The 14,754-nt window shown below is 37.2% G+C and overlaps 1 protein-coding gene across 3 annotated transcripts in view; it reads right to left on the bottom strand.

The window, feature by feature from the left end:
- Window positions 1-14,754, bottom strand: part of TBC1D5 (TBC1 domain family member 5) — a 187,496-nt gene that overhangs the window by 48,711 nt on the left and 124,031 nt on the right. For 2 of the 3 annotated variants that reach the window (XM_074150323.1, XM_074150324.1), the window contains exons 14-15: window positions 9,411-9,496; window positions 4,323-4,585 (exon numbers count right to left, since the gene is read on the bottom strand). In XM_074150323.1, the coding sequence (XP_074006424.1) occupies window positions 4,323-4,585; window positions 9,411-9,496 (349 nt within the window). Of the gene's footprint in view, window positions 1-126; window positions 193-4,322; window positions 4,586-9,410; window positions 9,497-14,754 lie in introns of all 3 variants that reach the window. The other variant, XM_074150326.1, reaches the window with a different exon arrangement.

Raw genomic sequence — 14,754 nt, 5'->3', positions numbered from 1 at the left:
TCGGTGGATGGACAATGGCAGTGAATGGAAGATGCCACGCATGGAAAAACCCACGGGGGTGGGTGGCTGTGGAGCCGGCAGGTGATGCTGGAGGCAGAGCCGGACCCACGGCGACGGCCGTAGTACCTGGGAGGGCCGGGGGATGCTGCGCAGGGCCCGGCAGCCCCGCATCGCCGCCCGCACCCACCTCGCCTGGGGACAAACAACAGCGTTAGGAGGTTTCCCCAACAAATGCAATCCACTGAAGTAAAGAGCTGTGACTTCGGGGTTTTTTTCCGCGGGAAGACCCTGCTCTGAACACGAACGACATCGTAAGAGAGTGGTGCAAGAGCAGGTGAAAACAAATGGGGAGTTTTAATATCAGTTCATTATATGCCGCATTCAGACACGTGCAAAAAAGCAGTGTTTTTAAGGGACTGATTTACATCAAAATCTTCACTAAAACAATCAAACCCATTTCTTTCCGGTACTTTACACTTACACTGCTAGTTTGGGAGCATCATGTTCTATCAAAAAATTTTCATAATTACCTAAGAACATGCACATTTTTTAAAAAAGAAAAAAAGCCCATTTGTTAATCAGTGGTTTATTACTTTAATTTTTATTCAGTTCTGCTATCAGGAAGGACAACTTCTTTTTCCTTCTGAGAAAGTGTACTCATTTTCTAGGCATGGTTCATAAATAATTCTAAATATGGAGATCATTTCTTTAGGGCATATTCAGTGACTGTGAAAATTCTGTTCGTGTTACAACAAATACCGCAGAAGTATAAACTCATAAAAACAAACAGTAGTCTGGAAACTCTTTAAATAGCAGATCACAGTTTTGGCAGAACTTCATCTTCAAACTGGTCCTCTAATATGTCCTTGTGATAAAGTAGCATTCAAATCAAAAGCCTTTTGGGTTTCAGCGTGAAAGGACCTAGAAGAAAAACTGTACCTGGCACTGCAGGGAAGAAGTGAAAGAGAAATGCTTTTTTTCTGGCAACACACTGTCATTTGGTAATCAAAGAGTAACCGGTTTCTGAACACTCAAGAATCCAGTGGAATGCAAAGGGCAACAATTCTGCTTTCTTTTCCAGACTTTTTATTATCAATATTTCTGTCTTTCAAGACAATGAACTGACAGTCCAATGAACTCAAGATTTGAATTTAACCTATGTGCCAATGAATTCCCTCGTTGTGTAGGATCAAGAGAATATTTTAATCCCTTTTCTATTAGCAGGCCACCTTGCATAAGTAATCAGTAATGATACCCAATCTTCTTCTGTGCTGAGGACAGGCTGAATGGGATTAATATATTATTAGGAGGGCCTGAATTTCCAATTAGGTGTCTGGATACTTTGTTCAACTGTGATTTGTGATGTTGAAGACTCATCTGGAATTAGAGGCTTGCAATTATGGTTGGTTTTTTGTTGTTGTTGGTTTGTTTTTTTTTTTTTAATATTAGTCCACTGCTTTTCCATTTACATTATCTAAATTATATGATTTTTCCATTTACATTATCTAAATTACATGATTTTTTTCTTAAAGAAATTCAGCAAGCACCAAAACTTCGGAGTGAGAAGTAATTACTATCGATTACGTAAACCAACCATCCCTCATCTAGAGCACAGCACAAGCTACCCCTGGAGGTGGCAGCACGAATGACACACATCGCTGCTGCTGGTTTGTGAGCGGTAACTGTCTAAGCAGAGCTGTTAAAGCTGGGATAGGATCATTTTGCCAGTCCTGCAGTGTATTTTGTCACCAAGGACTTCTTCACACTTAATAAAAAAGTAGAACAGGCAATTAATTTAATCTCTTCAAATTTATAACCTTCTATATATTAATTTAAATTACCAGCAATACTCAAGCATTCAAAACCTGAGAGGACTAATAAGATATGAGAAAAATGGATAACTGCCTTTACTGATTTGATGCCTACCAGATTTACAGTACTTCACTCTGTTATAGTGTCCAACCTCAGTTGCACATCTGTGAGTGTTAGATCAACAGGAAGTGCAAATATCTATCCATTTAAATCCTAAATCTGTGCCTCTACCTACATTAGCTAAATCACCAAGCTCCAGGAGGTTGAGGGGAGCTGAAAACACAGTGAAGAACAGGAACAGAAGACAGTTATTGACAGTTAGTCAGTAACTTGGGTGCCTTATAGTTATGGACCACACCGAGTAGCTTTTAGATACTCAAAAGCCAGAGCAGAATCCAGAGTTTGAAAAAAACGAAAGAGTGCAGAAGGTAAAAAGCCCCTTAAAAAATTCAGCACAAACAGAAGGAGTGGTATGAGAGCTTCTCAGGGTGTGAATATGTCCCAAGTCCTAATGCCTGGGATAGAAGTACCCACAGCTTCTCAGAGCTGTGGGGAGTGCCCTCATTCACTGAAGATGCCATACAGCACTTTCTTGAGGTGGTGATACTGCCCTTCTCCACAGAAGTAGATAATTTATTCTCACTTTTAAGGTGTGATGGAGACGGTGCAGTGTTGTTTACAAAGGTATCTGCATCATGCTTCAAAAGGGTCTTTTTGGCCTGTCTCCGCCACAGTGTCATTGCAAATAGGGAATTTTTTTTTTTTTTGGCTTAGTTAATCCTACATTTAAACTTACTTCAGAGAGAATTCACTGGGCAGTCTCTAAGAGACTTTGTATTTCCATTGCCATTTGGGCTTCTCTTTAAAAATATTAATTACAGTGCTTGTCAACCTAGTTACCTGCCATCATTCACAATTTCTACCCAACTACAGGCAATACAGCTGTAACCGTACAGGTCTGGAACAACAAGCATGGCAATAATATGAAAACCAAAACTCACTGTCACCTCAACCAATTAAAAATCCAGTATATTTATATTTTGTTGCCTTTAAATTACTTCTGCAAGTGTTGTATTAAACATGGATAGGCAGAATAGGGTGAGAGGAGCTGCAGGTACTGGAGTGTTGCAGTGTGTTTTATTACCATGAAAATTCTTCATGCCCTACATTGTTAATTTCCTTCATTTCTTAATACTTTACCAAATCTCCATATTCCTGTTGATACAAAAATACGTGCATAGTTTGTACCTGACTACCACCAAACATAACTACAACTTTTTATTCTGATTCTTCTACTTCCACTGTAATGAACACGATTTGCATCAAGGATTTACTGCATTTCAGTTTCACGTTTGCAGTGTCAGGGACTGTAAAACCCTTGCTGAAGCAATTTCTGAGATTATTCTATGATTCTGAGAGAAGCTGCCTATCTGGATTTTGCCAAGCACCTGCACCGGCCCTCACAGAAGTGCCTGCATCTCTCTGCTTCAAGAGGACGGTAGTACCTTTCAATTCTGCTCCCTCAGTGTCTGCTGGGGATGGGATGCATCACGAAAGGACTAACTTTGGACCATACGGGTGCCACAGGAAAGAACACCATCTTCAGCTACAAAGTGTTATTTCCCTTCACTTACACTTTCAAGTCTGGTAAAAAATATGATGCAATCCTACCTAATAGTTCAAGGCAACCAGCACCAGCCCTCAAACTTATAACCACTATTTAGGATGAGTTTCTAGAAGCAGAAGATGCCTTAGCACTCTGCGTGCTCCTTGCAAAGAACACACTGCTGTAGGCTGTCTGGAGATGAAAAGCAGTAACGCACCTGGCAGAGTATAGGAAACAACCACCGAAGCTGAGTTGTGACTCTGTTGTTTGAATAAACTGTCCTTGAGAAATATAAAAACAAGGCTCAAGAAAAAGCAGCAGTATTTACTAAACAGAGAAAGTGCAGAGGGCCATCACAAATTATTAAAAGGCAAATACATGCTATTGTTCAAGTAACTTCTCGAATAAGCTTCACACATTCCAAAGGGAATAAGATTTCATTTATTAAGAATTACTCTGTAATTGATCTAACTTCCTTCGCTCGTATTTAGCTAATATTGTTATGCATGGGATTTGTGCCAATAGACTGTAAAAGCTATATGAAATTAGTCTTACAGTTAAAAATACGTTGCATCTAAAAGACTGAAAAATTAATTGGCTAATGTTTATGGTAATGATGTAGTTTGTTGGTATGTCTGATGTAATTTTCTGGTTAATACTTTTTTAAAGGCTCAAAACTTCCCATAGTATTTGTACATTCTTAAGATAATATCTAATTCTGTATTATATTGCAAACCTGCCATTGTACTTCACATAGACATCCTGCTTAACAAAATCTTGTTTTTTCTGTGTCCTTCAAATATGTACCCATGGACATAAAATCAATAAAAAGACTTTCTTCAGTCCTGAAGGTGTAGGGTAAAGATTCCCTCTGTTGCGGCACTGGCCCAGGTTTCACCTTTACCTTTGCCCAGCTGAACTGGCATGCTCTCCGACTTCATCATCCTCTGCTGCTGTGCCTGCTGGTGCTGCTGGTGGTGGTGGTGGTGCTGGGGGGTTTCCACTGCACTTCTGATGGGCATGGCAGGGGGAGGAAAGCTGCTCCCGCCAGCAGGAGCGCCCACAGCCCCGCCTGAAGCCATAGCCGGAGCAATGAGCTTTCGCCCAAAATTCAGTAAGCTGTTGGAGACTTTGTTGATGTTCAGTGGGGCAGCCTTAGCACTGGCGCTGAAAAAAGAAGAGGAGAAATCATCACATCCTTGCCAACAGTTTGGACAGACACAGCAATGCATGCGTTGTTCTTCAAAAAGGGAGGAAAAAAATCCCAAGATTTGAACACTACAAAGAGGGGGTTTTACTACAGTTGCACTGGAATATACACAGGAACCCATAGGGACTGCATGTGGTGCAAGTTTTTCCCAGCCAGTAGAGGACAATTTTTTTTGGCCCTTTCTTCTTGAAAAATGCAGACCAACCCCAAACAGAGCAAGTTTGTATCGATTTTCTTAATTTGGCTTTTGAAATGAAAAAAATGAAAACATGGCAGGAAGCAATCCAGGCTCTAAAGCATTGAAAACTTCATAAAACTGACTTTTTGCACTTCTGTTTCAAAGATTTCTTTAGTATTTACTTCTGCTAGATTAAACTCTTTTAAATGTTTAAAATAGCTCAAACCCAAACATTTTTTTCAACAGGCAAAACTAACACTAAACTGTATTTTTAGGTTGGCAGAGCTACATGTCTCTTGCTTTTATTTCACCTTCTGTCCAGCCCAGCCATTTCGAGCCAAGTGCTTTTTAATGGGAATCCTCATTTCAAAAGTGATTTTGGCTGAAAAATGGCTTCAGGATATAACACATATATTGGATCATGATCCTTATCATTGTTACTTTTTATTTTAAACTACAGTGGCTATTTAATTCACTTCAGTTATATGCAACGTTAAGAATGAGGAAATTGTCGGACCATTTAATCTGTCTAAAATAAAGAGGCAAAGAAGCTTCTAATTCCCAGTAGAAGTGTTCATGTAACCCCGGGATCAGCAAAGCCATTCTTATTTGTTCATGCAATATTTTCCCGTTTTATATAATTAATGCTTGAAATAACCTTCACAGAAATATATCACAATCCCAGAGACCTTTCAACTCCTGAGATTTTATTCTACTGATCTGTGCTTCAGTGATATAAATAGCTGTCTTTAAAAAATTTGAAGAAATACATGCATTTAAAAACAATACAATCATTGTACTGGGTAAAAAATAGTTTTGCAATGTTTTGGGGAAGTTTAACTAAAAATAAATTACAAATGAATTCATATGGGTGACTTGTAACTTGCGCTGGCACCTGGAAAAGTAATTTTAATTTTGCTTCTCATGTAATTTCCCTATTTGTCTCCAGATACGTTTTTTTTAGAATTCACAATATAAACACCCGCACACATATAGAACATATCCAGAAAATAACAACAGCTGAGTTGTTTAGACTCAGAATAGATACAGTTAAAATGAGAGAAAGCAGAAGAAAGTATGTGAGGCTGCACACTCCCGAGATATAGCCCCAAGCTGTATGGGGCCCTGCTGCTATATACTGGTGATGAAGAAAGACAGCACATAGCATTTTTTAGGAGGAACAGCAGCGCAGAGACTGGGAAAAAGTGCTGCTTCCCAGTTTATGGAAGCTGGAAAGAAATGATTGCTGAATAACGATTACAGGATGTTTCCATGTCTCCCTATTTTATTGATTGCTGCTGCTATTACAAAAAGTCTTTCTGTAGCCACCTGAGAATGACTGACAAAGTCACCACAAATAGAGCATCTTTAGAACTGTAAAATACACTTGCAGGAGTCTCAAATGGTTTCAAAAGCAAACTGAATAGGTCCTAATGATTTTAAAGAGGGCATGCTAAATGTTTATCACTATTAAATTTTACTTGTCTACTACCTAGCAGATTGAGTTATTAATCAGTTCCCCAAGGTATTGCAGAGACACTTAAGAGGAAGAAAAAGGGATTTTTTTCTGTTCCATCACATATATGTGGCATCAGAAGAGTCAGCACAGAGCCTTTTGCTTAATGTGTTCTCCATTCCGGGAACAAAACAAAGATTGTAGCGTTGAAGGTAGAAGAAAGAAATGCCAAATGCTGGCTTAGCAGATATCTATCAGTTATCAACAGTTTGCAATGGATCTAATTACATCACTGATTTTGGAAGTCATAGCAGTAATAACTTGGTTGAGATTCAGAATCCAGACTCTAGTATATTGGGCATATTTTGTCCCTCAGTCTACCGAAACTAATCACCGAGTCTGGGGTGGTATAGATCACTCACTCACCTGAAACACCACCTTAGAAGATAATGGCTTGCACATTGAGTCCTAGGTTTGCGTTGTTGCCAGGTCTAGAGCCTTGACAATCAGTAAAAAAACCCTTGACTTTGCACAAAAAATGGTATTTACTGGAAATAAATCTTTTCCTCTGACAGGCTACTCAAGCAACAAAGTCACTGGATGCTTTGAGCTAACTGTGTCATTGGAATCGTGACAGTCCACAGATGTAGGAGACAAAGCTTATACAGAGGCTTGTGTATTTGTGCTCACCAGCTTGTTTCTTTTTTTTGGGGGGGGCTACGTTCTGTTTAATAAAAAGTATCAGTTTTCCTTCTACACCGCTTAATTTGCTGCTTTGACATGTAAGTAAACCAGAAGTTAGTTTATTTGCATTTTCAGATGGCTGGAAAGAGACTTTTTGAGAAACATGACTTTACAGGAACAATAAATACCAAAAATCTCTAAGCCATGATGTGCAAAATATGATTTTAAAAAATGCTTTCAACCATAATGTACAATAATATTTTATAAATATTTCAGGACTAGAAAGGATACTTATCACAGATCCTAATACCTATGTGTGATTTGGCTCTGCTATGAACTGACACTGCTAATGATCAGCTCAGAACACACACATGTACACATACATGAAAAATAAATAATGATGCTATATACATTTCTTGTAAAGAGGTGGTCTTAATGAAAGTATTCTGAAGTAAAATTTATTGTGTAATTTCTCTGAATCACAGCTTCAGAAAATGAACAATAGCGAGGTGCTACATCTCTGGAGGAGTTATGTTAAAATTGAGCTGAAGTTCAGGAAAATAAGAACAATGTATCTATTTCTTACCATTTAAATGTCTGATATATTAATGTGAAGGATGATTACAGCCATTAAACATGGATCAATGTCTACATTTTAGCCATCCAAATGTACCAGACATGCACAACAATTACAAGCAAAATGCTGATTGATTATGTTGTAGAGTTATCAGCAGATGCATTTAAAAGTAAGGCATCAGTTTAAAAATACGAATATCAAGGAGACGTGAATTCCATCTATGAAGCAAACAATTTTGTTTCATCACAATAAGCATCATTGACCTTGACTGTGAATGGTATATTTTTAAACTAGCAGTAGGAAGATGATTCAATCTCTGCAGTTTTCTGCTAAGATGACAATGTTTTGTTTTAAGCAAGCCTTATTCAAAGGCATTTCTCTCTTCAGTAAGTAGCCATTATGAGAGATGAGAAACAAATACATGAATATGATGGATTAAGAAGTTTTATATGTGATAAAATAAGCAATAAATATTCGAGATTTGCCAAGATACTTTAAATATATCATTGAGCCTGTGTAATTAAAGATGAAAAAGACCTGGTAGTTGATCTAATCCATCTCTTTGCTTGCTGCAGAAACATTCCTAATGTTACATCTTCCAGTTCTCACTTTAGTCCAATCTTAAACAGATTTAGCACATATGATCTACTCTAAATGTTCCCATGTTGAGATAAATTTATTCCAGTTATTCCTCTATCTGAACTGTTCTAAACAATTTCTCCTCTCCTTTGATGTGTATCCTGTATATATCTGTGCAAGGAATTTATATTCCTACATAAATATAATGGACATTTGTTTCCTTAGAATTTAGGTTTCCAACAGGTGTCATTCTTGTTTGGGCTTTATGATTTATTTATTTTTCCAAAATCCTCGAAATGCTTCTTTTGGAATTTTCAAATAACTTATTTTTCAAGTTCAGGCAACTCTTGAGACCATCTTTTAAAAGACTAAATAAGTAGAACATTAAGAAAATGCAACAGAATGCTCTAATTTTTTACATCCTTCCCCAACTTAAAAGCCTTGTTAAAAAAAAAAAAAAAAAAAAGGAGATGCTTTTTCAGTCACTTTACTCAGCTTTAATTTCTGCTTCTTTCTCCATTTTAAGACCTTTTTAATCCACTCCATTTAAATTTTAGCTAGCTTTTAATGTAACTGATTTATGCAGAATTTGACAGGGGTGCAAATCCAGCAAGTTCCTATGAATGAGCAGGCACACTATATGGCTGAGGCCAGGTGCAATCCAAGAAACTGCCTGTGACATTATAAACTGAAACAAGGCACTGCGTCTTGTGCTGGCTCGTCCTGCAGCCACCACCCACCAGCCACGGGCACCCACGTTGCGGCCACCCAGCCGGGGCACAGGCACCTCTACACTCACGACCACCAGACAAAATGGCCTTGACAAGAAATTTAAGCAGTATCAATACAAAACCTTTCTAAAACAAGGGAGAAACGTTGTAAAAAAGTTTAGTAAAAATTACTTTAAACTGGATTTACATGAATTTAACTTACACAGTTCCTGGTACGTGGATACTCCAGATTGCGACTAGACGCGCCAGTCTACGTGGAAGTCGTTCAGCTACAGAACTCACATTGGCAATGTTTTACCCCCTGCTTTTAGTATACATGTCATTGCGTATGAATGTCCTTAGGCTTAAAAAAATGCCAGTGAGCTGACTGCAACAGTATCTGTAAAACTTTTTGTGTTTTCGTATCATTTTTCGTGTAATAATAAGCAAGGTAAAGGTTCAAAATAAATGTCATGAAATAAACACATGTGCTTCTATTACTGCTTATTTAATTCCTGTTTGGCATAAAAGTGACTACTGAAATATTTTGTTTATGTAAGGTCTTACTTCAGTGAACACATATTCAGAAATAGCTTACCGGGTTTTGTTCATCAAGTCTGCCCCACGTGCTTTGTAATAATCTAAATTTTGTTGGAATTGATGAGTCACTGGTCTTGGATTTCTCTAAAAATAAAATAAATAAAAAAAACACACCTTATTGGAATTTTCAAAGAGATTTAAAGTGGAGACAAGAAGGATGCTCATTAATGATTAGAAATGTAAAGAATGATTTCTTTTCCCGGGATCTTGGTTTCTCAAGGCAGTAATGCCAGTTACATAGACATGAAGTCTTAAAATACTTGAAATAATAGCAACTGTTACCAGTAAGTCCACTCTATGCTCACAGAAATTAGAGTTCTCCAACACAGCGACGGGGCTATTGGCTGTAGTGGTAACATTTCTAACTAAATCCATAATTCCTGGAAAAGTTCAGATACCAATATGATTTCTTCCTTTAGCTCCGGTACAAAATTTTACCACCTCCAAGCTAAAGTGATATGTTTTTAAAGAAAATGGTAGGAGTAAGGAGAAACTACAGCTAACATTTTGAACTGAATGTGTCGCCAGCAGTGACTCTGTTAAGCAGAGAATTAAATTCAGGGAGACAACTTGACCATTGCCACTAGATGGCACACGGAGCCTTTTTTCTCTCCAAATGTCACCCTACTCAAAACGGAGGCCACGAATAAAGAACTGTTCTCCTATAATAAAATGTATGTAATTAATATTGAAACCAGAAGCCACTTGTTAGCCTCCACCTCTTCCACAATGAAACTATTTCACTGAAGCACGCTGACTTCAGTAGTTCTGAAATCTTCCTTTTTGGATCTAATAATCCACTGAACATTGATTAAGCGGAGACCACAGTATATGCATAAAGTACCTTGATCAAATGAATGCATCCTGAAGGACATTATTTGTACAGGAAACTACATAGTTTTAAGTAAAAGAAATTGCATATAGATGAAATCAAAATAACAGAGGTACACAGCAGCCCCTTTTATATATGTATATATAAAAATTAGAACAGAAATCGCTTAAAGTAAGTAATTTTTAGTATAAGACAAAACAAATTGGCAAATTTCTGTATAACAATCAGATATATTATATAAAACAGATCTAAATACTTTCCAAGAATTTGCTTTAAAGGTTTATGCATTCGTAGGCTGTTGCCTTATATTGTGATCTGTCTTCTTAAGTCCTGCTAGTAATAAATATAGTTTTAATGAACTATGCAATGACCTTTCTAAAACAGCCGTTCACAGGTGAGAATACATTATATTTCTGACAGAGTCAGTCTTCAGCTTTTTCAGTTTCACTTGTATTTTTGCCCTCCAGATGTCATTACAGACTGGAGTATTCATAGTCCTACCCTCTAAATTTCCACATAACTGCAGATAACCTTTCTTCTTTGGAAACCTTATTTTTGGAGGAGGATATAGGAGTCGCATTTTAAAGACCAAAATATTGCATGGGCACAAAAGGATAGAAGAAGATTTAAAGAGGTGGTAGATAGCAAAGGCCCGGACGATTTGTGGGGTCAAATTTAAGGCTGGGAAATTCCAGATTGTTTCCTGCAGTCGGACTTAATCTTGTATGAAATGTCTCATTTTCTTTCTTTGGAAACACAACAAACATTTTAAAAATATATGCTGTTTGTAATGTTCATTAACAAATGAAACAACTAAAAGCTATTAGACAAGCGTTAAAAAAAATCCTCATTCCTCTATCCTACCACCCACATTGTAACGGCCGCTCTACGTTTTTCTTCTCCAGTTATAAAAACAATATTTGCATAACTCTACCCATTCATATGGCTTGTAAGTCAGTCCTCATCAACTGACAGCAATAACAATGAATCAGCTTTAGTTACTATTGCTCTAGTTTGGTAATTCAATGCATTTCTATGATAATCAAATCCAAACTGACGTGATGAGGGTAACTGATGGTTCTGCGACTACTATGCGAGTAATCAGTGGAACTTTTCTCCTGTGAATTAAATAACTTTTTTCTTTACATGTCTTGGTGACCATTTCAACCAGGTGGAAGATTAAGAGATAGTTAAAATAATGGACACTTCTAAGTCATAAGACAGCCCTTTGAAAATTTCACATTACCAGATGCTAAGCCAGTTTTGCAATTTGTTTCCAATAGCTCAGTATACATTTTAAACTTAGCAAAAACACTGAAATTTCTTTTTCCATCACTCAATCAATAATAAAAAAAAAGATTATTACACATTGCTTCTGAATAAAAAAAAAAAAAAAGGAAAATATCATGTGGAACAGCATCTTGAAACATATTTATGCAGAAATGACAAGCAATTCAAGACACGAAAGGCTGATCTACTATCTAAGCACTTAAAGCCATTAATAGGAATAATGATCTAACTCGAACATATGAATGAGGCTCAAGCATTACTTTCACAGGGGCCTATTTAAATTCCTATGAGGTTTAAAGGTATCAAAGGAAGCAGCAGTTTAAAGTACTATTACATGCAGTGAAAAAAAAAGCCCTCAGAAAAAATGCTGTTGAAAAAACAACATTAGAAATGCAAGACAGTAAATACCAAGGGTTACTGCTGCAACTCCTTTTGTAACACTACAGAGATATCCTTTTGGAAAATTTCATTATTTAAAAAAAAAAACACCAAAACCCAACTTGACATATATGTTAGCAGACAAGTATCTGTTTCAACACAGAAATTTTAAATACTTCTGAAAACTGAAATTCAGACAGCAAAAAATCCTGTTTTATGAAGATTATGATATTTATGTCATTGTGATTGTCCTTTCAATTTTATATTCTTTTTAACCATTTCAGTAAGTTAAATATAAGAAGCAGAAAGGAAAATCTACATGATTATAATGTCTCTTCCTTATGAACTTTAAACTTTTAAAATTTTAAAAAATTTAAAATTCCCTTCTGTAAGCATCCAATTTGAGCTGTCCCTTATATTATATTTCATGTATTAGGACTGAAGACTACAAATTTATTTACAGCAAAACATAGCTCTGTTTAAAATATTCACAGTAACCACATTTCTTCCTACACAGTGCAATTTACAATGATCCTATTTGTATTTTAATTACTTAAGCAAGTATATTTTTTTTCCTTTTCTTTTTCAATTTATGTATTTTGACTAGTACCTCAGATAAAATAGTTTTTCTTAAATGGATAATGTTAAAAGGACAGTGAAATCAATCCTTCAAATTAGGAGTTTGTTGAATGCCCCTAAGAAATTGTGTAAGGGCATTATGCAGATGCTTCTAAGGAAAAAAAAGGGCAGAAAACAGAGAAAAGCTGCCTGTGCCAATACTAGAAATCCCTCTTCCCCACACCCATTTTGTAGGAGCAGTATGCTGGTTTTATAATTCTTCTAATCTTAATTTCTAGCTAGAGTGAGCTTAGTTCCAGCTGGTAGAAAACACCCAATTTATACTTCTAAAAGGACAATGTATGAAATTCAGATATAGAAGCACACATAGAAATGGATGTGATTTTGGACTTTGCCTCTTCAAAATGTCCTAGCCACAGCCCAAAGGGAAGAGATGCCTTAAAATGTTTCAGATATCTCTAGGTATTCCTGCCTCTGAGCCCTTCCTTTCCTAAAAGATGCACCCCCAACCCCAATTTGCCTGCTGAAGTCCTCACCCCCCTCCTCCTGCTTCTGTTCCCAGCCACCACCAGACTGACTCCAATTCCCACGGCTGGCAGGAGGTTCTCGGGGACTTTCTATTTGGCTTTATTCTCCTCCAGGGACATGGGGCCGAGTTAATTTATACTCACACCTGCTCTTTTCCTAAGCAGGGGGCTGAGGCCATGGTCAGAATCACACTGAACGCAGCAGAGCGTCCCAAAAATTGCATAAACTACCGAAGAGCGATTCTCACCAGCTAAGGATCGCTCTCCATCTGCTCAAATTCCCTAGTATAACCCTTTTCCTCCCTGGCCTCCAGAGACATACCGCATCACATTACCCACGGAGTAGATAGGATATAGCAAAGCAGGTTTGTGCGTGATAGAAGTCACAGGCAGACTGTTCTACAACATGCCAGGAAAACCAGGTTACTGCTGCAACCTAACGTTTCATCATTTGAATACATGTTATTTGTAAAAGTTTACATGCAGGTGCAAGCGGAGGAATCTTTACAACACTCTTTCTTCTTCTTTGTTGAGGTATTTCCTTCCCCCACTTTAGTATTAATATGAGAAAAAAAAATCAAATACAATCTCGTGCAAAATCTGAAGGTTCAGAATAAAAGACAACAATGAAAAAAGATTTTCAATATGTCTGATGAAAAATGAGACTTATTTTAGCGAACATGCTATTGCCTCAACGCCAAGGGAAAAGCACTCGTCATTAGAGAAATGAATTGCTCAGCTGTTTATAAGCAAAAAGCTCTGGGGGAATTTCTCAAGGCCCAAACCACAAAGCATTGCAGGGTTACACAAACATATGTTGCAGGTGTTTTAGGGTAGACAGGTGGGAAAACCTCAGCTACTGAAAAATACTCCACTTAATAGACTGTATCTGAAACTAGATAACCTAAATGCAACAGAGAAAAACCAAACAAAACAGCAGCAGTGAATTATACATACACGCAGCAATAGGCTTACCAGAATAATCATCTCACTAGTGCCAAACGGGATTTTTTAGAACTAGTTTTTTTCCAATATATTAAACAAATGCTACCAAACATAAATCTTTTTCCTAAACTAATAATATTTTAAGCCTAAACCAAAGAACAGACTGAACTAAATAATATAAAAGAAGAGAAGGATAATGAGGCAGTGTTGTTCTTTTTATTTAAACAGGTATTTTTAAGGAGCCAGTTTGCTCCTTTTTACCCTCTTCAGCTGAGGGCACCGAAAGCAAACGCCATTCTCCAAACAAAACTTTCCTTTCACCTTCTAATTTTCCTCCTCCCTAGTTAACTACCTGCTTCTGTAGAACAAGCAACCTGCTGGAGCACAAAAAGTATTCCATCCACCAACGAACCACTGAGTAAAATGCTTATTAAAAACTAAAAAAAGAACAGTGAGACGTTAGAGGACATAATGTGCTATTGCCAATTCTGAAGTGCTTCAAAGCCAATAGCAAAATATTATCCAAAACACAGGTTGATAGTCTACATCTATCAACCCTATGCTCGAAAGCAGCACAACATGAAGAGTATCCTGCACAGAACTAATAAAGAACTTCCTTTAATCACAGGAGTCAGGAGATCCGTGCACTAATACTGATGTTGGCAAAGGAACAACATAATCCTCAAAGCAGGAATAATGCTTCCTGTTTACATTTTTCAGAAAGATGTTGTGGGCCTCAATCGAGGAGCTCGTTATTTACAATGCAATAACAGCATGAAGAATTATCATAT

The sequence above is a fragment of the Numenius arquata genome, chromosome 7 (genome assembly GCF_964106895.1).
Source record: "Numenius arquata chromosome 7, bNumArq3.hap1.1, whole genome shotgun sequence".
In the NCBI taxonomy this organism is placed as follows: Eukaryota; Metazoa; Chordata; class Aves; order Charadriiformes; family Scolopacidae; genus Numenius; species Numenius arquata.
Note: the sequence above shows the minus strand (reverse complement) of the source record. Positions and strands in the feature narration are given on the sequence as shown.